The 26,673-nt window shown below is 38.3% G+C and overlaps 1 protein-coding gene across 1 annotated transcript in view; it reads right to left on the reverse strand.

The window, feature by feature from the left end:
- The window catches only part of TM9SF3 (transmembrane 9 superfamily member 3), a 70,895-nt gene that overhangs the window by 42,223 nt on the left and 1,999 nt on the right, over window positions 1-26,673 (reverse strand). The window contains exons 2-5 of the mRNA XM_046026200.1: window positions 17,789-17,984; window positions 8,210-8,332; window positions 4,354-4,514; window positions 3,262-3,339 (exon numbers count right to left, since the gene is read on the reverse strand). Coding sequence (XP_045882156.1) covers window positions 3,262-3,339; window positions 4,354-4,514; window positions 8,210-8,332; window positions 17,789-17,984 — 558 coding nt within the window. The remainder of the gene's footprint in view (window positions 1-3,261; window positions 3,340-4,353; window positions 4,515-8,209; window positions 8,333-17,788; window positions 17,985-26,673) is intronic.

Below are 26,673 nucleotides of genomic sequence, written 5' to 3' on the forward strand. Positions count from 1 at the left end.
CTAAGCACCAGCTATGTGTCAAATCGGAACTAAGGGCTTTATGCACACTATCGAATGGAATATCCCAACAGCGCACAGTACTACAATCTGTGCTTCACTATGGAGGAGGCAGAAAGCTGAGGAACTAAGTGTTGTGCCCACGGTTAGGTGGGTGGCAGCAACATTGTGTGTCCAGCTCAAGCTCCTGAGCCTGAGCCTGTGTTGGTAGTATCAGAAACCATCCCTGCTGTCAACCAGTAGACCCTGCCCCTCCCGCCTACTTAAGGAACAGGCCGCAGTAATTCTCCCCTCTCTTTTCTGCACTGTCAGTTTTGCACTCGCTGCTGAATCCTTCCATGTATAAAAGTGTTTCTTACATCTCAAAATAAAACCTTCCGACTCCATCCTTCCTACTTCCTACCACACCATTTCTCTGCTCCCCTTAGCTGCCAAACTTGCAGTCTCCAACTCCTTTCCTCCATGCTCTTATACCAGCTCTGTTCAGATCCTGCCCCCCCACTACTCCCAAACCACTCTTTGTCAAGTTTATGGATGACTCCAAATGAATCTGAAAGTCACTTTCACCTTACCTGATCCAGCAGCAACAATGCAGAACTAATCTCCCTCTCCTCCATGATACACTTTCTTCTCTTGGCTTCCAGAACACCACAAAAGCTTTCCCTTCCTACCTTACTGGGATCTCCCCAGAGCCTGAACTGGTTTCACCTACTTTCCCGAATCTTTTCTTACCAGCCCCAAACACTCAGTCCTTAGTCCCCTTCTATTTCTACTCTATACTCTATTTATACTCTTCATTAGTAACTGCATCCAATCTCATGGCTTTATTAAATACCATTTATATGCCAATGGTTGCACAATCCGTATCTCTAGCCCAGACCCCTCTCCTGAATCCTGGACTCATATACTGGGCTCAGTGCTAAGTATCTCCATTTGGATGTCTTATGACACTTCAAAACCAACAAGTCCCAAGCTGTACTCTGAGCTTCCCCTCCACACCTTCTCCAAATACGGACTCAATGCCTCAGTGACGGTGGCTCTAACTAATAGCTGCTCAGGCCAAAAACTCTGTAGAGTTCTTGTCAACCTTTCTTTATCTTGCTTTCCATCAGAAATCCCACCCGGCTTGGGGCACCTGGGTGGCTCAGTGGGTTAAAGCCTCTGCCTTCGGCTCAAATCATGATCCCAGGGTCCTGGGATTGAGCCCTGCATCGGCTCAGGTCATGATCCCAGGGTCCTGGGATCATGCCCCGCATTGGGCTCTCTGCTCAGCAGGGAGCCTGCTTCCTCCTCTCTCTCTCTGCCTGCCTCTCCGCCTACTTGTAATTTCTGTCTTTCAAATAAATAACAGTGTGACACCTTCTCACCAACTCCCCCACTACACCTTGGTCTGAGCCACTTCCCTTTCACTGCACTGCTGCAACAGCCTCTTCGTCTCCCTGCTTCTCCCCTCCCCCCACATGGCCTCTTTTCAACAAAATAACCTGAGTGATCCTTTTTAAAAAGAAGTGCGATTTGTCATTCCCTGCGGAAAACACTACCAACACTACCAGGCCCCTCTTTGCATTCAAAGGCTCCCCAGCAGCCATGGATGGTCTAGCTCCCACTGCTCTCTGACCTCATCCACCCTTCCTCCCCTCCCCCTGCTCCAGCCACACTGGCCTCCTTGCTATTCCTCAAGCTCCCAAGCACATTCCCACCCTAACAGGCTTTTCAAAGGTGTTGCCCCTGCCTGGAACACTCTTCTTCCACCCCCCATATCCATATTCCTGATTTCCATCAACTCCTTCAAGTTTTGACTCCAAAGTCCATCTCAGGGGCTTACTCTGAGCACCACAGTCAAACTACAGCTAGCCTCGCCTGTGGCACTCCTGGTCCACTGCTCTTTCTTGAAGGACGTATCTTTGAACACACTATACCCTTAACTTAGTATGTCTATCACGTGTCTCCCCCTACTAGAAGGGTAAGCTCCAAGACAATGCAGATCTTGGACTTTCATTCTCTAATGTACTCCACTTACTTAGTACCGTGCTTGACACATAGCAGGTGCTCAGTTAATAACTGCTAAAAGGAGAAATATGGGACCTTGTTCTACTAGTGAAAATGCCAAACGGCAGCCTTTCCTTCAAGTTATCAACACCCAATGGCATGAGAAACAAGGCAGGCTCATGTGTTCCAATAGAAAATGTCAGTTGAGAACCCTCATATTTTCAAGTACTATCTAAACATTTAAGTTATTTGTGCCTATAACTCAACCATGTTCAAGACTGCACGAACACGACATCTGAAGAGAACACTCAGGGGGGTAGGGGAAGTGGAGGTGGTTGGGGAGGAAATTTTAGCTCCAGGAGTAACATGCTAGGACCCAGAGGATAGAAGTAGTGAGAGGTTCTGGTGAAGTCTGGCAGCAATGATATGAATACTAAGACCACAAAAACTTAGATTACCACTAAACTTCAGAATTCCAGTCTAAAAGATCAGATCAGAAGACAGAAGAGGCAAGTCAAGAAGAAAGTCAGAAGAACAGCTATATCCCCTTATACTCCATTATCCTCCGATGTCCTCTCATCTCCATCCTTGAAGGAGGAAACCACTAAAATAAAATCCATTTTTTTTCCTATAAAGAACCAAAGCTACCACCTGTACAAAACCAGCAACAATGCCAGTGGATGTATGAGCTAAGCTCCATCTTGATTCTGCTGGTGGGAAGTGGGGGCATTTCTTCCCAGTCCTGATGTTCCTTTTTATGTGGAAAGACTTCTACCAGCAAGTCTCTGCTCTCACTCCACTCTCATGCCTTCCTTTCTAGACGAAGCACACATTCTGCTCTGTTTCTGCACATTTTAAGTTTCTCAAGGGCAGGTGCTCATACACAGAAGCTTGAAATAGCCCAGCACCGAGCGTAAGAAGTCAGTCTAATTCTGAGTTTCAATATTAAGAAGGCCACCTGCCCACAAAGTCAGTCACATTTTTTAGTATCAACATCATTAATAATAAAAGTAAAATTCTGGCTTTTGGTTTGTTATATCTTTCCTGTGTTACTCAAAACTGGTTTAAAGCATAGGCATGATGAAGGGGGCTTTTGACTGCTCCCCTAAAACTCTCTATCTCCCTAGGACTCTAAGCTTACATGTGAAATCACAAGTCCAATGTGTCTGAACTCCACGGCCTTAGCACAGTGCCCCGCGTATGGCAGATGCTTGTTAGTGTTTGTTAAACTGACCGAGCACATAATGAATGTCTCAAAATACAAAATTTACCTACCCTGTGCTGAAAAAACGATGGATCAAGATATTTGTCAAATCGATCTTCAAATTTTACATCTGACTTTTTCCATTTCACCTGAAAAAAAATTTTTTCACTTAAAAGTAAAGGCCAGTAAATAAATTAATAAGCTCATAACAAAACCCTGAGCAAAATTAGGAAAGATCTGGACACTTAGAACAAGAAGCTAGAGAAATGGTGGAAAGTTACTGCCAATTTGAGAAGCTGAAACACATAAGATAAAAAACTAACCAACTTTCTTCTCTCTGTATTAACAGAACTTCCAACTTTATGTAGAGGGATCACTTCAGTTTTCAAGGACTATTAACTATTGCTGACATATACTTTGACCTGATAAATACGTTAAGAACTGAATTAACTAGGCCAATTAAAGTAAGAATCCATCCATCTTTGACTTTAGATCCGTTAGTTTTACTACAACTGTCAAACTTCTTTATAAGTTCAGTTACATAAATACCATTTGCACTAGTTACATATGCATGAGTGAAAAAAAAACTTTCAAAAACTGGCTACTAGCAATGGATTCATTCCAGTTATCAGGGAAAAAACTGGCAAAGAGAGAGGCTACCTACATCAGATTTTTCTTCTTTCCACTATTTTTAATCCTAATGGGACAGAATTGACAGTTGCAAAGAGCTCTGACAAGCTCTTACTCTGCAGGAGTATCTTATTCCAACTGATAAAGCAAAACATGGTAAACTATACCCATCCAGCAATTTTCAATACAGCATCATCTCTATCTGCAACAGTAAAAAGGAAAGAGAAACAACAAGGTATGCTGCAATCTAAAAATGTAACCATGAAAAGACATGGCTGGCTTAGCTCTAACTGCTCATTTGTAATGGTAAACTTTGCTGTAGCCAATGGTAAGTCCTGCAAATGTCGAAATTCTCTAATACAGACTTGAGGCAAATCTCCCTGCTTTTAGAAGGCTTACTTATATACATTAAGGAAATACAGTTTTAATAATATTTTGTTTTACCTTATTTTCATCTATTAAAGTAGTAAAACACACTTAACTGTTGCCATTAGGTCACAAACACTTCTTTCTCTATACATGTTAATACTTACTGAATATGACATCTGGATTTTAGTATTGGGAACCAGTTTCACTTTTCCTTCACTAGTTAGATTAACATCAACAATTCGATTGCCATTAAAACCTATTTCAAGTTTTTTATAGGTCCAAAGATAGTAATCTTCTCCATTTTCATCTGCTTCACCAACAATACCTACAAAAGAAATAACACTTTATACAAGGTAATATTGCTTAATGTTTAAAATATGTTAGAAGCTAAAAACCCATTAAAAAAGTTTTTATAAACAAGCATATTCTTCACCGTTAGAAAAGGACAAAAGTACAGGCTGGACTTCTACTCTTTATTAACTACTTGGCAGACCTTCAACAGACGAATGGATAAAGAAGATATGGTCCAGATATACAGTGGAGTATTATGCCTCCCTCAGAAAGGATGAATACCCAACTTTTGTAAATCAACATGGACAAGACTAGAGGTGATTACATTGAGTGAAATAAGTCAAGCAAAGAACGTCGATTATCATATGGTTTCACTGACTTGTGGAGCATAAGGAGTAACATGGAGGACATTAGGAGAAGGAAAGGCAAGGTGAATTGGGGGCAATCAGAGGGGAAGACAAAGCATGAGAGACTGTGGACTCTGAGAAACAAACTGAGGGTTTTGAAAAGGGGGGGATCAGGGGATGGGTGAGCCTGGTGGTAGGTATTAAGGAGGGCACATATTGCACGGAGCACTGGGTGTGGTGCATAAACAATGAATCCTGGAACACTGAAATAATAAATTAAATTAAAAAAAATAACTACTTGGCAAACATAAACCATGGTCATGCCATGAACAGTCAGCAAAATCCATCACTAATTTAGTCCTCAAAGTTCATGCTCTGTCATGAGTATCACCTTCATTGTACTAATTATCACCTTATTACTTCCTAATTCCTGAAAATTTCAGGAAGTATAGTCAACATCTGCCACAGTCACCCAGTTAGTAGTAGTCAAACTAAAATTAAAACCAAGTTCTCCAGAGGCCCAATCCAGTACTTTCTCTAACAGCCTGAGATCTATACTTTCCTAAGTAAGCTGCACATATGTGTGTTATCAATACCAAAACTTAAAATGCCTCCTCTTTATGCTTCAAGTACTGGACCTATCCTTGGGAAATCACCAAAACAAAAGAAGCATTGAGGACAAATGTTAATGAGGCACTAGTTTAAAAAAATCATTTTGGTTTTGTTTTTTTTTCCTAAAGATTTTTTATTTATTTATTTATGAGAGAGAGAGAGAGAGCACAAGCAGGAGGGGAGGGATAGGAGGCGGAGAGCAAACTGCCCGCTGAGCAGAGAGCCCAACACAGGGCTCTCCCAGGACCCTAGAATCATCATGACCTGAGTCGAAGGAAGACACTTAACCAACTGAGCCACCTAGCCACCCCTAAAATAATAATTTTGATCATAGTTTGGGATACTGAAAGAACACCCATACAGTGTCAGGACAACAGGTGGTAGCTGAGATCTACCCCTTGTACCCTCATACTGTCAGCTAGTTATCTATGTCTATCTATCTATCAAACCTACAGACTTCCCAAGAGCCTCATCCATTAAAAGTGACTCCTTAGGGCCTTCCCTCTTTGGTCAATGCATCTCATTAAAGTATTAGGGGAAGAAAAGATCATTTCTTCCTCTTAAGCTTATTTGCTTATTAACCAAAGTTAATAAAAAAAATTTCTCTCAAATTGATACATATTCAAGGAATACAGTTAATCATTGTGTTTGGGGTTACAAAGGGATAATGAAATCTTTCTAATAATTAATTTCACCAAGGTTTATTTACCTATCTACAGTGAAAACTCTGGGAGTGGAGACACAATTACACCTAATAAGAAGCTATTCTCTACGGGGCTTTTAAAAGACACAGAAACACTTACCCCAGAAAAAGCCAAATAAGAATTTTCCTTCTGCCAAGAATTCCCATAGTTCAGACATTCTCAGACACTCAAATGTACTTTCCTAAACATGGCAGACCCTAGAATCCCAGGGCTAAAAAAGATTTATTTTAGGACAGGAAAGCACAGTTGCCACATTGCTAAGGGGACCCACAGAAATAACTGAAAAAAACCCTACGGTTCTGAAGAAGAAACCCAAAAGCAATGGAAAAGAGCACGGGAGGAACCTGCTCTCTCACCAAAAAAAAGAGGAGAGACCCTAACTAACAGGTTCTCTTGAACTACAGGCTCAGAAATCTTGAGTGAATATTCATCACGTCTTCTTGCTATCCTTGCTGATCACAGAAATGTCTGTGTTAATGTAATACTAATTACAGTCATTTATATGAAATGCTTACTATTTATACCTAATTAACATGCAACAGAGTAGCAATGATGCATACAATTATATCTTGAGATTGACTTTCTTACAAATTTCATCTTCGCACTACATTAAACTCTGGTCTGATATTTTCAGTATTTCAGTTTGCTGCTCACAAATATAGTAGTCTGCTAACAATTTTAAGAACTAAAATATTCATGGGCGCCTGGGTGGCTCAGTCGGTTAAGCGGCTGCCTTCAGCTCAGGTCATGATCCCAGCGTCCTGGGATCAAGTCCCACATCGGGCTCCTTGCTCCGCAGGGATCCTGCTTCTCCCTCTGCCTCTGCCTGCCACTCTGCTTGCCTGTACTCTATCTTGCTGACAAATAAATGGGTGAAATCTTTAAAAAAAACAAAAAAAGAATTAAAATATTCATTACATATAAGACCAGGTGTCCAAAGGAAAAAATCAAAACAAAACTAAGAGAATAATACCAAACACACTGTCTGATGGCTCACTGTGCTTTGCATTTAAGAATAATTTAATCAGATTCTTAACAAGTTCACCATCTTCATGCAGCCAAACCAGCTATGGGACCTACCCAGTCACTAGTACACATCTGCAGAGCTCTGTGTCTTGCAAGCTGTCACCCATATGAGAAACAAAGGGACAAAGAGCAACAGTGATCCCCAAATGCCTTACCAATTGCAGTAAGTACACAACTACCCAGGTTTTTTTTTTTTTTTTTTTGCCCCTTTTAGAATATTCACTTACTTTATACTAACTTGCTAACTCATTTCAACAGTACATAAATGTAATTCCTTTCCCTAATATTGTTCTCCTGCAAAGCTGCATGTAAATATATCCTTAAAAAATCTAAAATAATTTATCAAATCCAATACAAAGTTTGGATTTTACACAGGTTTGTATTAACTATACCATAGTTCCTCTCCATTAATACAGATAAATAAGAGCTAAAACAATAAAAATTTTTAGAGGCAACTGGCTGACTCAGTGGGGCAGTAGGGCATGCGACTCTTGATCTTGGGGTTGTAAGTCTGATCCCCTGTTGGGTGTAGAAATTACTTAAAAATAAAAATCTTAAAAACCCATGAAAAAAATTTTAAACATACAGTGTTTCGGAAAATAACACAGGAAATACTGAAACAAGGAATTCAGGAGACTGTCTAAAAACCATACTACCAGTTCCCCATGAGAGAAAGCCAAAATAAAACTTCAAAATCCTATTTAGTTCCTTTGATTGTATTTGATAGAATAAATCAAAATAAGATACAAAAAAAATGGGGGAAGGGAGGATATTTCAGACTGTTCAAAATACCTTTTAATTCCTTGAATCTGAAAAGTTATACTATATAAAAGTCATATTTTGAGGGAGTTTCATACAAGGTTTGGCCATGTTAAAACCACTTCAAGTAATAGGAGACCATAAAATCATTCTGCGGAAAATACCAAAAACACATTTACTGATTCAGAGTACAATCAAACACCTTAAGACTCATTACATAAGTCATGTTTATTATGCAAATGTTCCCAAACTTTAAATATAACACACAATAGAATACCTACCCCATATTGGTAAGTCATCTATGTACATCTGGTACCAGTAGTGATTTTTGATAGCATACACAAATGCATCTCTCTTTTCTTTATCTAAGTCAATTTCACAGTAAGTGGCTGGCATCACATCATCTGTATAAGGTAAAAATTGCAAATTAGCACACTGGTTTGTAAGATAGTTATAGGAAAAATAACACAAGAAAAAGCCAACATCTCCTGAAGTTAAAATCTATATTCATGATTGCTGAATCTGGGTGATAAGTATATGAGGGTTCAGTATATAATTTTTTCCCTTTTATAGAAGAACACTGATGAAATAATTTTAAATGAGTAACCTGGCTTAAAAAAACAAAAATAAAAAAGCTTAAGACACATAAGAAAGTTTTCACTTAACATATACAAAAACTCAAAACTATGATCCTAAATAGAACGATTTCTAGCTATAATATCTCTGAGATACAAATTCATTTTAACATTCTTAGAGATACAAGTCACTAGAGGCCATAGATTCTATGAGGAATCCCAGTGACTCTTCATAATTAGAAAGATTAAAATATAAATATCTATATCTAGCAGGTGTCACTGTTTATAAATTACCCAAAGGTCCCCTAGAGATGATTCGTTTAAACTCTTGACTGCTTTCAAAAATACTGCCAGCACAATATTGTTCAGATGGTCTCTAACCTATAAACCTCTCAAAAATGTGCTTATAAATAAGCACTAGGGATGCAAAGTACAACATGATGACTCCAACTAACACTGCGGCATGATATTTAGGAAAGTCTTCAAGAGTAAATCCTAAAAGTTCTCATCACAAGGAGAAAATCGTTTTCTTCATTCTTTTCTTCTATTCTTTCTACCTATTTGTGGCCATTTCACAGTATGTAAATCAAACCATCACACTATATGCCTTAAGCTTATACACTGATATATGTCATTATTTCTCAATGGGAAAAAAATGTGCTTATGATCATTAGTTTCTGAACAAAACAAAATCCAAAACACCTGCAAACACTCTAGATATCCACTGAAATTATTTTTTGTATATGACTTACACAATTAGAATAAAAGATAAACCTTAACAACAAAAAAAGAAAGCACAGTTGTTTAAGTTCTCCTGTACTATATTATTGGTTATTTAGAACTTGAAATACAATTCCCCCCAAGAAACAATGTTAAATTTCTTAAATGTTGATTAAAACTTCTTAAATGTGCTCTATAGCTGAACCATGATTAGTGGCCAGCTACGGTTATTATTTCCATGACAAACAGCAATCTGAGTTATAATCCAGACACTAGCAACTTGTCTCCCCAACCCTTAACAAGAGAGAAAAGTTTCTCCATAATATAGCTCAGCTCAGAGTGGGTACCCCAAAACCACACCACCAACATGGAAACACTAAAGTCCCATAAAAGAGGAAAAGGGAAATACTCCTACTCCCAAAGTAGAAGATCATCACTGCTTTCTTGTTTCCAACAACAATGGCTCCCATACAGATTCCCTTTTTATCAAAGGCCCTTTTAGGCAGCGAGAAATTTGGGATTTTCATGGCAAAAACTGAGGCTGAGAAGAGAAGGGAGGGAGGATTAGGCCATGAGGTGGCTATAAAGGGTTCCTCCAGCAGGAGCTAGGAGAACAGGTACCAAGAGGCCCCAGACAGGATTTCCATGGAGTGTGATAATGCACAAAGGACAGCAGGCAACTACAGCAATGAGAGGAGAAAGAGAACCACAGGAAGGTCCAGGCTTTGGTAGCAACAAACAGCTGTGGGAGACCTCACAACAAAACTCTGCAAAGCCACCAAATCCCTTGCTGCTAAAATCAGATAGTCACTGACAATTGCCATTAACAACGTGGCAGTGTTATGCATGAAGTTCTGAGATCTACAATACGGTACTGACCTGCACAAAGCTTTTAAGATTTCTCACAGTGTGAACTGTGTTCAGCTCTCTCTTACCCAACCATCTCTCATTCTGTCTCCCTATATTCCAGCCACACTCCACTACCTGCAGATGCCACACATCCTGTGCTCTCCTGGCCTCTGGATTTTTTTTTGCCTATGCTGGAAAGTCCACCACAGATGTCCACCCTAAAATACGTCCCATCCCCCTACCCTCTCCTCCACGGAGTAATCCTTGATTCCCTACCTCTCACACCTCTCAAACCCCACAGCCTGTCACTTTCTCCTAAGTCCCATGGCTTTCTCTCCATATATTCCTTTGGTACCTAGGTCTACACCACTTACAACCTCATACCAGTATCTTACTTCCTCAAAAGACAGTCAGGTCTTTTGTCTACACTGCCTGCATCCTTTTTCTCCCCAGCTATGCCTGTTCTACAGGCACTAAACAAATAAAAAATTTAGCAAATTTTAAGATGATTTTCCACTTATTTGGCAAAGGAAAACACAAAGTATATTATAGTACATACATATACATGCATCTGTGTATGATTAGGGTGTGTGCGCGCGCACACGCGCGCATGTGTGTGTATAGGAAAAATGCCAATATAAACAAATGAAATTTCTGAGCAGAGTTATCTCAGAATGATTCACAAAGAGGTCTTGAAGAGTATCTTCCACCGATGTAAAATCTAGTAAAATGTGGTCAATGGGAAAAACCTATCTTTATGGCAGGCTAGAAAAAGGATCTTGGTTGATCATATGTTAATGAAATTTCTCTTGCAGGCATGTGGGCAAATACAAACATCACAAATAATTGAAGAGTCTGGTTGCTCAACTAGAACAGTTTCTCTCTCAGGAGGGATCTGCTTTGACGACAACTAATGTAATGTGCCTGAATATGCCCAATCATTATACAGCATTCTACAGAGCTGGAAAACAATCTGAAAACACTATCGCCATAAATCACTGCTTTTAAATTATAAAAGGCGTATCTTTCTTAGATGAAATACACACCTATGAATTCTGAGGAGGATACCACTAAGATTTCACCAGTGTAAATACATTACACAGGGGAAAAATACAAAACCGGAGGTATAAAGTAACAACTGTTAATACAGACTTTTCAAGCAGAAAGCAAGTGTAGCTCCTGGAAACTACCTACCAACTACCTACCAATAAGTCTGTCATCTATTCACAATAACACTCCAGACTAGGAACTGAAAAGACAGTGAAAACACTGAAAAAAGAATGTGGAGAATTTGTAGAGAATTTGAGTTCTCTAAGAACATATCACACCTAGCTTTATTAGCTTTCTCTCTTGATAGCATTACCAAAATGGAAATCACAAATGCTCTACTTTAAATTCAACAGCACTGGACAGTTTTTCATGAAGTCACTATAGACAAATTTATTTTAAAAATATGAGTTTTAGTCTGGGTTCTACTATGGATTAGCTATGTAAGATTCATTTAGCTTCTGTGACCTCAGATCCCTCAGCCATGAAACAGATAACAGTTATGCTATCTCCTTCCTAGAGTTGTTTTAAGGATTAAAAGTGTCAATACATTCACACTGCTAAGTTTCCTTGGGCCACACATCCCTTTGAGAATCCAAAGAAAGCAATATCTTCCCTGTCCCTCCCAAAATGTCCCCCATTCACAAAAAACTAAGTGTACAATTTCAGAGAACCATGGACCCCTGAAGCCAGAGCTTCTGGTTCAACTTTGTACATCCAGAGCCTACCACGCTGCAGGAAGGCAGTGAGCATTTAAAAACTGCTGAATGACCAAAAAAATGGACTGGAAAATCTGGTATAGTCATGTTAAGCATATATATGAGTACTGATTAACTGACCAACTTATCTGCAATAGAAACAGTACGATTCTTCTAGATGACTAATTGGCAATATGCACCAAGAACTGCCTTAAAAATGTTTATATCCTTTGATTCAGTAATTCCACTTCCAAGAATTTATCCTAATAAAAGACTCAGAGATGCATTAAAATACCTATGTGGTAGGGTAGTCAAATGCATTATTTCCAACAGGAAAAAAGGCAGGGGAAAAAAAAAGGCAAGGAAGGAAGGGAGGAAAGAGAAAGGAAAGGAAAAGATAGGAAAGGAGAGGGGAGGGGAGGTGAGGGAAGAAGGAAGGAAGGAAAATAATCAGACTATCTTATAACTGGGAAATGGGGGAAATTACAATATCCAAGTTGCAGAATACTACATAAACTCATTTTTTAAAGTAATTAACAATATGAAAATAAGCTCACAGATGTTAAAATAAGAAGAGTAAAAACTAATTTACATATAACTTATTAAGAGTTAGTAAGCAGTTAGTATCTGACAAATACTAAACACTATGTGTTACAAATTTTTTTTAATCATATATACAGCATGAACCCAATTTTAAAATACTCTAAATAATGTGGATGAATGTAAAGAAAGAGGGAAAGATGGAAGAAATGTTAATGGTAATTACATCCAGATCATTTTTATTTTCTTCTTTATATTTCTCTGTAGTTTCTAAATTTTGTACACTGACCCTATATCACATCAAAATCAGAAAAAAACACATACATACATACATCCTTTGGGAGGAAGAAAAGACACCTGGAGTAGAACAATGTTATCAATGGCTTGAATAAGAATTTATAAAAACCCCACACTATTCAAATTTGCAGTTAGCACAAGGTTTAAGGAACTGCTAACACCAAGAATACAAAACACCTAGATTCAAGATTCAGTACAAGATTCAAATTATTTGGCCTGGCTAAAAACACTTTGGTTGAAACCAGGAGAACAAAATATGGCACTGAGTTTCCAGACTTCCAATTAAAAAGGCAGATTAACCACAAGTAGGTGTCTCTTCCCTCCTGAAATTCCATTAAAATGTCAATAAAGGAATAAAAGGAAGTAGTACACAAGGACAAAAAGAAGACGGTAAGAAAAGATCTCAACATATTTTTGGGCAGAGGAAACCATAACATAAGAAAGGGGGTTGGTGTCACAGAACCCAAGAGACACTTGAGACACACATCGAAGAGTAGGGAACAGATGGAGAGCTGAAGACATAGGGGAACTGTATAAAAATATGTTTATGGAAGGCTTGGATGCCCAAGTCCCCTTCTCCACTCATTACAAAGCCAGATGAAGAACCTCAACTCCCCCTTACAGTAGACCAAAGGCACCTTCCCCTAGAGAACTCCACCAGAGAGGCTGTGGAATTTGGGACGGCAGGGAGAGTAGAATCCAGGGACTGAAAACAGGGTGGGGGGATCAACTTAAATAAAAATCTTTAGGCTGAATGAAAGAACCTGCTACTTCCCCAGCCCTTTCCCCACTTTGGCAACCAGGCCTTTACCACCAGATGGATATCTGCAAGGACATACTGCATAGTGGTTAAAAGCTCAAACTCTAGCACTGTGTTCCCTAGGTTCAAATCCTTACTCTGCCACCTTCCATCTGTGAATCTTTGGACAAGTTTCTTAACCTCTGGGCCCCAACACCCCATCTGATAATACATCTCATAACACTGAGGATGGAAAATCATCAAGAAAGAAAATCACTGAATTCGAAGTATGTAGGACTCTAACCAGCTCCTGGCATTTCTCTCTATCTGTAGTACTCTCACTTATCATTTCACTCCAGAGAAGTAGAAGAAATACTTATAAAACAATTTTATCCCTCTGTTAAGTTGGGATATTCAAGCAAAAGAAAATTCAAAAAAGATCAATAAAACAAATGGGAGGAAAGAATCCTTTAGAAGCCATTAATTTTTCAACACTATCCTTCATTATCCTGCAAGAGTTCTCACATGAAGGAGAAGGGGAATGGGCAGTGACCTCCCCTGGTTAGGAACTACTATTCCAGTTCATCTAAAGACCACAGTGAACCAGTTATCTAAAGAACAGATAGGCACAAACTGCCCAGGTGCTACACAATTTATTGAGAGCTTACAATGTCTTAATAACTAAGGATACGAGACTAAGCAAGAATGTCACTGTCCCTGCCTAGCATAACTAACTACAGTACCCACCGGGCTAGTGCAACAGCTTGAGGATAAATCAAATCCTACAATCAGTAAACTAATTTAATGTTTCATAATTGCTAGTACCAAATTAAGTCAGAACTAAAGACCTACGTTATGTGCTATTAGTATCCATATCAAGGACCATTTTTAAAATGTAAACTATGTATGAGGAACTTTGATAAGTGTTCTAAATAAATCACCTTACTTAAATCAAACAATTCTATCAAATAGATATTTTCCCTCATTTCAGAGATGAGGACAATGAGATCAAAGATGTAGAATAATTTGTCCACAACTACACAGGTAGGCAGAGGCAGCGCTGGGATGCAGCAAGTCTTTCGGACTTGTTTTTTCCGCTCCACAATGGTCAAGTTCCAAGAAGTACCCTCTAAAATCAGAAGATAATGAATTCAGGCCTGGTCCAAAGATGCCCCATTTAATTCTGCCTTCTCTTTTTATTTTCTCTAAATGTGCTGAATTCAGTATTTTGTCTAGTGGACGTATATAACATTATTAAGGGGAGAAAAGTTGTGCATAAAATCTCAAGAGGCATCCTATATTAGACTTAAAACTACTACTAGTTCCCTAAAAGTCTATTTAGTGATCTTCATTTTATGAAATACCAATCCATTTAGCCTGAGAGAAACTACTAAATTTAAAAAAAAAGGTGTGTGTATACCTATGTGTGTGTGTGTGTGTGTGTGTGTGTGTGTGTAGTATTTCCTAGTTTCAAAATATTTCCAAAATTTTATTTTCTTATGTCTTCAGAAGAATCTTAAAAAATCAAATACTTGAGAGATGAAAAATTAACAATATAAATATTTCTATAATTCACATAGGGACAAAAGGTTCTAGTTTCTGTGGCATTATTAATATGCTGTGATATGCCTTGGGCAAATCATTTCATCTCTGGGCCTCACTAAGGGGAAATCAGATGACACAATCTCTAAGGTGCATCCAACCTTTAAAATTCTATGATAGTATAAATAACCAGGAAACCTCGTAAAACATTCTTCAAAGCATGACAACTATGTCTTTGAACAGGGCAAGCAAGGGACTACAGCAGAAAGAGAACTCTAATCAGCATGTACTTTTTCATCTGGACCACTTAATTTAGCAGCTCGCTTAGTAGCATATCCGCGTTGGAGGGACAGAGCTGACAAGACTCCAAGGAACCGCCAACTCTCGGGGAATAACACCTGGCCAGTTCTTGTTCTTTTCATCTTCAGGTGCTCAGTCAGAAAGTAAAGTAAACCCCACTGTTATACGCATGAAAACTGTTTCTCTTTATCCAGACAATCTTTCCGTCTCAGCTTCAAGGAACTAATAAAAGAAGAAAGGTGAAGACAGCTGAATGATTACTCTTCTTTAGTAAATAGGGCGAGGATTTCAAAAAGTTTGAAATCCGTCCATGGCAGCAAAGTAGGACTCAGGGTTTTTAACATATTTGCTCTCTCTGGTTCCTCTCTAGTAAATTAGAAATGTGCACCAAACATGAAAAAGGAGAAACTTAAGTGAATAAATGCAGGATTGAGGTTTTCAAAGATCCCACAACCTAGTCTTAAGTTTTCTCCCTACTTGCAATTAAATATTTAGGTTACCTGATTAAATTAAAACACAAGCCTCAGGGCATGTTTACAATAATTTATAAAGTTACAGGCCAGGCCTCTGTGGTTTAAATTTACAACTTAATTTTATAATTAAGCCTCAAAGAATATAGTGGAGGAGTGGAAAGGGGGAGAAGAATGCAAATACATATTATCGACTTTGAACAATGTAACAAAAAAATACTCTAAACACAAGAATAAAATTTAACCAACCAAAATTAAACATCTTTATTTTTTTTAAGGATTTTATTTATTTATTTGATAGAGATCACAGGTAGGCAGAGAAGCAGGCAGAGAGAGAGGAGGAAGCAGGCTCCCTGTCGAGCAGAGAGCCCGATGCGGGGCTTGATCTCAGGACCCAGGCAGAGGCTTCAACCCACCAAGCCACCCAGGCACTCCCAAAATTAGACATCTTTAAAATATTATTTTAAAACATCTCAAATGAGGGAGGCTGGGTGGCTCAGTCAGTTAAGCCCCTGCCTTAGGCTCAGGTTGGTGATCTAGGGATCTTGGGATCAAGCCCCACACTGGTCTCCCTGCTCAGCAGGGAGACTGCTTCTCCCTCTCCCTCAGCTCCACTCCAGCCCCCATGTTCTCTCCCTCACTGGTGCTCTCTCTCAAATAAATAAAATCTCTAAATAAATAAATAAATAAAATCTCTCAATCACATCCTCCTCTCAAAAGTGCAAAAATAAAAAAAAATAAAGTGCAAAAATACCAGAAGTCAGTATTTTACGTTTGCAGACAATGAAGTCAAAATTAGAGTAAAGAACTTCAGTAAAATCAATACAGTAAAAGAAACAGGATTAAAATTCAAAGCTCCTGATTACAAGATCCAAGCTCTATTCAAAAATCAAGATGCCTCATCAAAGATTCTGTAAAAATTCAATTACTCAGGCTTCTGCTCACTGAGTTAAAAATGTCTATGCAGGAAATATACTCTCTGGCAAATTTCACAGAGGAAAATTAGAAGTTTAAACATACTTAAAGGGCCTAATAAAATAGATGCCAGAATAATAAACAGATGATATTTCTTCCAATTTTAACAAATCTTTGACTTAAAATTTTTTTTAAGGTTTTATTTATCAGAAAAAGAGAGAGGGGAAGCACAAGCAGGGGGAGCAGTGGACAGAGGGAGAAGCAGGCAGAGGGAGAAGCAGGCAGGGAGCCTGATGAGGGACTTGATCCCATGACCCTGGGATCATGACCTGAGCTGAAGGCAGATGCTTAATCAACTGAGCCACCCAAGCGTCCCTGACTTAACATTTAAAACCACACTACCCTATAGGAACTGAGAGAGTAAATTAATACATACTGATTAATACATTCTGAGCCAATGGCACAGTTTGGATTTGAGGCTTTACACAAGATTTTTAAGTATCCCATATATCCCATTATATTCCTGCACCTCCAAAAATTGATCTATGGGGGCACCTGAGTGGCTCAGATGGTTAGGCAGCTGCCTTCGGCTCAGGTCATGATTCCGGGGTCCTGGGATCAAGCCCCACATCGGGCTCTCTGCACAGCAGTGAGTCTGCTTCTACCTCTCCCTCCATAATCTCTCTCACTTTCACTCTCTTTCAAATAAAAAAAAAAAAATTGATCTATGAAGGCCTTCCCTGACCACAGACATCCAATCCCTGGAGAGTTTACCAGAAATCACTTTTCAGAAAGAAATAGGTTAGGGAAGTAGAATTTTATTAACAATTATTTATTATTTTATAAATATTACAAATAAATCTTTGCTACTAACATACTTTTGTAAATGCAATACATTTAACTTGTAGATTAAATATTTTTTAGGGTCTACAGCCGTGGTTCCCTAAGATCCATCAGCAATGCCTGAAGACAGTTTTGGTTGTCACAATTGGAGGGTGCTACTGGCATCTACTGGATGGAAGCCAAGAACTCTGCTAAACATCCTAGAATGTACAGGACAGCCTCCCACAAAAAAGAATTATCTGGCTCCAATGTCAATAAGGCATAAACCGAGAAACCCTGGTCTACAATCTAACTTGTATTATAAGGACTATTAAGGTTTACTTACCTTTGAATTTAATATCCAGACCACTAAATTCCAATTCAACTCCTTGAAGTGCTTCTCCCAGAGTTTCATGGTAATGACTGATACTTTTTTTTGACCCCACACAGAATGGAAGTGAAAAGTACTTATATGTCTCTTGGCGATTATGGTAGGGCCCAACAGTATTCATCCATAAAACAACTTCTTCTTTATCTTGATACTGAAACAAAAAAGTATATCATAATATGTTTTTTAAAAAATCTAATTCAAATGAAGGGAATATTTGTTATTTGTTCTAAACAAAAGTATACTGTCTCTGGGAACCTATAAAATAAAATACTCTAAGTTTACTTTAATCTGATGATCAATGTCCACACCTTAAAAAAGACACTTGGTGAATTTTACACTTGTAGACAATAAAGTCAAAATTAGAGATCAAGACCCTGAGATCAAGACCTGAGCTAAGTTCAAGAGTCAGACGCCTAACCAACTAAGCTACACAGGTGCCCTGACACTTAAAGAAATTTTTATCTTCTGATTGTGGTCTCAGGCAGATCCACCTCTTCTTAAACTTTATTTTAGAGAAGGTATTATATGAACACAATCCAACAGCACACCAAAGTCCAATAGCACATCAAATAGTGATGAACCCAGAAACAACATTATTCACCGTGCTAATACGGTCATGGAAGGAAGAAAGAAAATCAATAGCTTACCCGAAACCCATGTTAATCATCAGAAACTAAAAAAAAATCTAATGTTGCCAGCAAACACAAATAAAATTTCATCTACTTTCTAATCTTTTCCATGGCCACTGGTCAAAGTACTAGAAAGGAGAGAAATGACTAAACAAAGGAAGAGAAAGCCACACTACGGAATCCCCACAATCCATTTAAGCTATCAGGCTATTCCCAGTCCCGCTTTATTAGCCTGAAAGACATACACTGTATGCATATTTCTTTGAATAAAAAACTATGGTTCTCCCCATCAGTAAATACTGTATGTAGCTAAGTCTGGAGTGTGGTACAATGACTTTGGGTAGGTGACTTCACCTTTCCAGCATCCAACTTGGGGATGTACCAAAGATTTCTAAGATCTCAAGTTCAAAATTCCAATGATTCTATGAAAAGCAATTACCCAAATAACTTTAAAACTAGTCATCCTAATCGGCAATATAAATTGAAGACAACACTGGATACAATTTAAGTCAACTAGTTGTGTAGAAGTTAAGGCACTGAACAATTAGTGAGTGCCTGCCACATACCAATAAACTATGTTTGTTAACTGAGGATACAGCTTTGAACCACACATGTTCCCTGCACTACTGAAACTCAGATAACTGGAAAGATGGACACTGAACAATAATAATAAAGTAAGGTGCTATGGAGCATGTAACAGAGGAAGCTATCCAACTAACCAAACTACCAAATTCTTACCTCCAGTGCTCCATTTAAATTATACAAATGTTTTTGATCAAAATCCAATCGCTCCAAAACCCTACTCTTCCCACCCAAATCTAGCCTTTCTTTCCTCTTTGTTTTTCTAATGGTACCACCATTTTCTCTAACAGGAGACTCAAACCCCAAGTTCCTCTGTATTCCAAAAAATACTGACTTGTCTACTCTTACCCAGAGCCTCTGCCTCTTCCTTTTGATTCACACCACCAGTACCCTATGACTTAGATCTAATCACCTCCTCTTCAAATATAATAAATGTCTCATTGTTCATATAAGATATCATCCAGGTCATTAAGAAAATAAACTATCCTACTTTTTGAATATATGAGACACATACCGAGCATAGTGGTATTAAGGATGCACAGCTGACCCTAGAACAATGCAGGGTCAGCGTTACCAACACACCCCACAGTCAAAAATCCATTATGTAACTTCTGACTCCCCCAAAATAATAGCCTACTGTTTACCAGAAGCCTTATTGGCAACATAAACATAAAGAGTCAATTAACACATTTTAGTATGTTACATGTATTATATACCATATTCTTACAATAAAGTAAGTTAGAGAAGAGAAAATGTTAAGGAAAATACATTTTATCATACTGTACTGTATTTATGGGAAAAAAACACTGCATGTAAGTGGACCTATGCAGTTCAAACCCATGTGGTTCAAGGGTTAATGTACAGATAAATAAAATACTGTCCTTTCCTTTAAGAAGTTCACAATCCATAGTGGAGCCAGACAAGTAAATGATTAACAATATGTGTTAAAATTAAGGTAGTAAAGGGCTACTCTAGCAACAATAAAGGAATGATTAATTCTGCCTTGGTAGAGAAGAGTCAGAATGAATAAAAATACAGAAAATCATAAGCAGTTTCAAGTGAATTCAGAAAAACAATTGTATATAATCTTCACATATGAAGGAATGAAGCAAAGGTCTAATATATCCATACATCTCCATTCAGTTATGTGTGCCACCACTCTTCCGTCCAACGCTCATGGTCACACAGCACCATCAATCAAGGTACTCCCTTCTGCTAAACATATAGAGATGGTTATAGCATAAGAATTCTCAAAGCAGGGAGCTAACCCAATCAATTATCAACTAACCAGAACTGGTATTAGAAACGAGAGCTGCTTGCTAGGCAGAAAGCTCTCTGCATAGTATAATGTACACAAAAAGTATTTAATAAATACGATGGGAAAACACTGATAAATGGTGAAATGTAAAGTTCATTAGCAACTGACTTAAAAAAAGCTTGAAGTATGTATACTGACTGATATGTGGCACTGCTTGCAACAGTACCCTTTTAGAGAAAAAAGTAAGGGGAGATAACAAAATACACTTTGTTTTAGAGAAGGTATTGTATAAACACAGTCCAATAGCACACAAAAGTCCAATAGCACATCAAATAGTGATGAACCCAGAAACAATATTATTCATCACGCTAATATGGACATGGAAGGAGGAAAGAAAACCAACAGATTTTCTTAAGATTTTTTCCACTTAAGATTAGAATGAACAAGAGGACCTATTAATGAGGACCCTGTCATTAATCCTGCTGAGAACGCAGCAATGTTTAAATGTTACTTGTAAAAATAAGCACAAGAACACTTTCTATAAATTCCAATACTCATAATTCCTTTAAAAACAGACAAAAACTTGAACATAAATACTTGTTAAAATAGGGCTTTCGTTTATTTTATACAAACTGAAACGTAAGATTAAAATAACCGGAGGGTCACAGTGTACGTTCACCTACACATTCTGAAGTCACTTATTTTAGTCATTCGTGAAACCTGAACCGGGCGGAAGGCTTGTGATGACATGACGGAAACTGCACGGTCACAAAACCTACACCATTCTATAGCCACAGAGTCCTTTTGGGAAGAGGACTGAAATAATAATTAGAAATATATATACATATTTAATACACACATGTCTTCAGACACATACAGACACAGACACATACAGGGGGTGTGGTTAGGGTGAACATTAAGTCAAAAATGCCTCTTTTCTTTTACACCACCATGGTCAATATAATGAACTTAAAATGTTATTTTTCATTGCAGTTCTTGATTATCCCTGACAGTAAGTGCTCCCAAGACAAGAGTTCTTTTTCGAGAGAAAATGTGTCTTAAAAATATCTCGAAATTAGAAAATATCCAAAGACTTAAAACAACTCTTTATTTTATTTAAAGATAGATTTATTTATTTATTTATTTATTTATTTATTTATTTATTTAACAGCGTGAGAGAGATCACAAGTAGGCAGAGAGGCAGGCAGAGAGAGGGGGGAAGCAGGTTCCCCCCTGAGCAGGGAGCCCGATGCAGGGCTCGATTCCAGGACCCTGAGATCATGACCTGAGCCAAAGGCAGAGGCTTTTTTTTTTTTTTAAAGCTTTCTTTTTTTTTTTTTTTAATATTTTATTTATTTAACAGAGAGAAATCACAACTAGGCAGAGAGGCAGGCAGAGAGAGAGGAGGAAGCAGGCTCCCTGCGGAGCAGAGAGCCTGACGTGGGGCTCGATCCCAGGACCCTGAGATCATGACCTGAGCCGAAGGCAGTGGCTTAACCCACTGAGCCACCCAGGCGCCCCCAAAGGCAGAGGCTTTAACGCACTGAGCCACCCAGGTGCCCCTTAAAACAACTTTTTAAAAAGGAAAAAAAAATCTTTCCTTTCCCTAAAGATGCTGAGACAGTTCCCTGACCTCCACCACTCTGCGGGAAAAGAGCAACAGGTAAGGCTCTTCTCTCTACTGGTGGCTAAAAGGCTAACCTAATTCACTTTCAAAACATTCTATGAAGTCCTAGCAAGCTCTTTTAAATCCTTTCCTTGAAAGAACTCTGAGTTGGCCAATGACACTGAGAAAGATTGAGTTTTATAACTTCCCTGGAGAGTATAACCAGAAGAAGGGGAGAAAAAAAGCCAAGGAAGCACAGCAGTGAATCAGGGGATGCCTGAGCACAGCGGTGGCTCCTTCCATGAGGCCTTCCTGGGAAGGAGCTAAATGAGAGGAGGCCAATTCAGACTACCTGCATTCTTCACCTCACCATTCCATTCATTTTCCACTTCTCAAAAGAGTTTCACTGTTAAAGTGGATTTCTGAGCTGTCCACTCTAGCCAAAATGGCTTATAATACAGTCTTCCCTTCCTTTCCTTTTCTACCTTGTTTCTCATGCCATTCTCCCAAATCTATAATGCCCTCCTTCTCTCCACTTAGCCAAGCTCTACTTATCCTTCAAAACTACTCAAATTTCTCCTTTCTCAAACCCTTCAATTCTGATGAGGTAAAGTCTTAACAGACCAATCCCTAACATGACCTCACCATCTTTTCTGCCAGTACCATTAGCTAACACTTAATAAACACATACTATGTGTTAGGCATAGTTCTATGGTCTTTACATGAATATTTAATCCTTGCAAAAGTTTTTAGATCTTAGTATTTCTCCATTTTACACATTACACAAACTAAAGAACAGAGATGTTAAATAATTTGTCCAAGATGATGTAACTAATTAATATCATGCTTACAAATTTGGGACTACACTTTTTCTAATCCCTAGTCAGTTTCATTAACTAAAGAGCAAAAACTAAATGAAGAAAATATGAAAAAAGTACAGTTGTACAAAGCAACTAAAGACAATACTGAGTAGCAAACAACTTTTCCATTTGAACCTTTAATCTGCCCCCAAGAAAAAAGCCTTCCTAAGAAGCTACTTGTGTTCTAATTTCCAACGGCATGACCTTTATTCTCAAGATGTCACCGTTAGGCCTCTCTTACTTAAATCCTGTTTATGTGCTGGAAAAGGGGAGACAAAGAGGTTTCCCTTCTAGATAGAGACCATGGATTACTTTTTCTCGAGAGGAACACTTTAGGAGATAGTGTTACTGTTGTACTCATGTAAAATCTGAATAAAGAAATAAGAATTTACATATACAGGCAAAGCACTAAGGGCTCAGAATAAGCATCCAAATGCCACTACTTTCATGGGATGAAGTAAAAGATGTATGTTTTAAAATTACGTATCTGAGAAAGCAAAAATCTAATTCTGAAAGTGTTTCAGAAATCATAATTTTAATGTCTTTTATCTATTTAAAACACACCAGAATTTTAATACAAATAAATGATAAAATACAGAAGTATATTTTGGGATACTCCCATGAGATAACTGTGCTCTCTCCCTCTCTCTCAAAATAGCTTTGTACCTAAATAAACTTTGAGTCTACCATAGAGTACAGCTGAAAATAGGACAACGAATTATAGCATTTCCTGAAACTGATCTATATTAAAGTACTCACAGCTTCACCTGTAGTAAAGAATCTGTTCTCTATAAATCTTCGAATAAGTTTTAAGAGTTCCTATACCTTTTTTAAAAGATTGTTATTTATTTATTTATTTGCCGGACAGAGAGACACACAGCAAGAGAGGGAACACAAGCAGGGGGAGTGGGAAAGGGAAAAGCAGAATTCCCGCCCAGCAGGGAGCCTGAAGGTTGGGTGGGGGGGGACATCCCAGGACCCTGGGATCTTGACCTGGGAAGAAGGCCAACGCTTAACTACTGAGCCACCCAGGTGCCCCTCTTGGGGCTATACTCTCAAAAACAAAGACAAAAGGCTGCTATTTGCCAAAGGAAAGCAAACAAACTATTCCTAAAATCACTCAGTGGTGTAACTGTTTATAGCAGAGGCTGACTGTCAACTACGCACAGATCAAGTCCTTCTAACATTACCTACCAGAGCTACAATGGGCCATGAATTAATGGGAGTTTAGCCTAATTAGAGCCCTAAGTCACAAAGGGCATCCCAAACACTATGCATCTTAAATGAACAATGGTCTGGATTTGTTCACTGTACTTCAAGCAATAGGGTTTCTTGCTTCCAACACTGCATGTTCTTGTTCCTAGTAGCTCCCTAATTACTCCAGTCACTGAACAAGCACTGATTAAATACCACTGTGCCAAGCACAAAACTGGGGTATATTAACAGACCAAAAGAAAGAAAAAAAAAATTGACTTTGTGATCCTGAGGAAACAGAACCCATAAAACTTCAAGGCTACAGTACAAACCATAAAATTCATTAAGATTCTGGTGCCCTTCATTATTGGTTTTTGGTGCTGACATCTTTACATACTATTACTACAAGGCAAGTAGAAAAAGCAAGGACTAGAGAGAGTCAGTCGGCCTCTTTGGGTCATGAGGAAAATTAGTGTGTTGAATTAAATGATCTCAAGACTTCAGAGTTCTAAAATTTTGATTCTCAATTTGAAATCTTTTTAACAGAGTCCTTTGGAATCTTGGGAGACACAGTACTCTAACTATAGATGTTTCCAAGTTCTCTGAGTTTCAGAAAACCAAATAAGCATAAACCACACCTTCTACATTCCTGACTCACTCTAAAAAGTCTTTTTTATGACCCTTAATCACATATTAAGAGCTGTGTTTCATGAAAGTGCTCATTATTTTTTTTACTCCAAACAGTATGTCCTGCAGTCCATTTATGATTCTAGTGTAGAAAGGTGAAAGGACACAACTTTACATATTCTAGATATTACTCCATAAGCTCTAGAAGGAACAGCATATTTCCCTCTCGTTATCCTTATGAGAACATTATAAGAGCTCTGCATTAAAAAGTGCATAAAAAGGATGCCTGGGTGGCTCAGTTGGTTAAGCATCTGCCTTCAGCTCAGGTCACGATCCTGATATCCTGGGATCATGTCTGGCATCGGGCTCTCTCTGCCTGCCACTGCCCCTGCTTGTGCCCTCTCTCTCTCTGACAAACAAAATCTTAAAAAAATAAAAATGTAGGTCTCCTTGTTCAGCATTTATTAAGGGGTTCCTGGCTGGCTCAGTCAGTGGAGTATGTGACTCTTGATCTCAGGGTCATGAGTTCAAGCCCCACAATGGATGTACAGGTTACTTTAAAATAAATAAATAAATAAATAAATAAAAAGAAAACATTAAAAATTTCTAGATGGTGACAGAAGAGCATCAAATCAAGCAAAGTATCCAATGCTTGCACAGGTCAAATGCCCATCAAGTGGGCCCTGTCCTTCCTTAATGCTATCCAAACATCTCTTCAGTAACAACCCATTAATGGAGCTAAACTTACCCAAAAATTTCTTTAAGAACTTAAAAATATTATCAATACAGACAACTACTCAATTTAATACCAAGTGTTTTACTATCCTATTTATGTTTTATTGTGTTTTTTTGTCCTTTACAATAAAGGGCTGCAGAGCATGTTCTATGAAAGTGTTAAAAGACTATTAATTCAGACTGAGTTCAAATCCTACCTCCTTCCCCACTGTTTGTGTGGCCTCAGACAAATAACTTAACCTCTCTAGTGTTGGTTTCCCTATCTATAAAAAGGGTATGGGGCACCTGGGTGGTTCAGTGGGTTAAGCCTCTGCCTTCAACTCAGGTCATGATCTCAGGGTCCTGGGATCCAGCTCCACATCAGGCTCTCTGCTCAGCAGGAAGCCTGCTTCCCCCCAACTCTCTGCCCGACTCTCTGCCTACTTGTGATCTCTGTCAAATAAATAAATAAAACCTTTTTTTTTTAAAGGGGATAATATTATCTCTCTCACAGGTTATTTATATTTAAAATAAGAGTTAATATATGTGAAGTACTTAGAACAGTGCCCAGCACACATTGCCAACAAAAGTCCTATTAGTTATTATTTCTATCTGGAAACTGTCCTCACAGAAAGTTAATCTACAGGGCAAACTAACTTCTGAGAATTGCTCTCTAATTCATAATTCAATCCCCCAAGTTTTTATTACACACCTACTCAATACCCTTCCCTTGGCAATTTTTCTCCTCCTTCAGTATCATTCTTTCTTCATTAGCTACTTCCATGCTCTTGGGGAAAAAAATCCACTTGACCATAACCTTTTCAGTACTTTTATCTGGCTACGGTAAATGCCCAGTTTTCAAAAAAAAATTTTTAAGAAACCTGGGAAAAGTAAAAATTTTGGCTAATAGCAAAAAAAAAAAAAGACAGTTATTTAAATTTTATACTTACAGCTTAATGTTATTCTTCCTACAACATTTTTGCTTTTTAAAAGCAAAATGGGGCACCTGGGCGGCTCAGTCATTAAGTGTCTGCCTTCGGCTCAGGTCATGATCCCAAGGTACTGGGATCGAGACCCACATGAGGCTCCCTTCTTGGCAGAAAGCCTCCTTCTCCCTCTCCCACTCCCCCTGCTTGTGTTCCCTCTCTCGCTGTGTCTCTCTCTGTCAAATAAATAAAATCTTTAATAAATAAATAAAATATATATATTATATATATGCACATATATATGTTAATAACAGGTAACCAAGTGAGATCAGTTCAATGTAGAAACAAATAAAATGAAATGGATTCTAAATCTTTCTGCCCAGCAATTATCCGACACATACTGTATTCTCTCAAAAAGCATTTCTCATATATTTTATATTCTAT

The sequence above is a fragment of the Meles meles genome, chromosome 13 (assembly GCF_922984935.1).
Source record: "Meles meles chromosome 13, mMelMel3.1 paternal haplotype, whole genome shotgun sequence".
Taxonomy (NCBI): Eukaryota; Metazoa; Chordata; class Mammalia; order Carnivora; family Mustelidae; genus Meles; species Meles meles.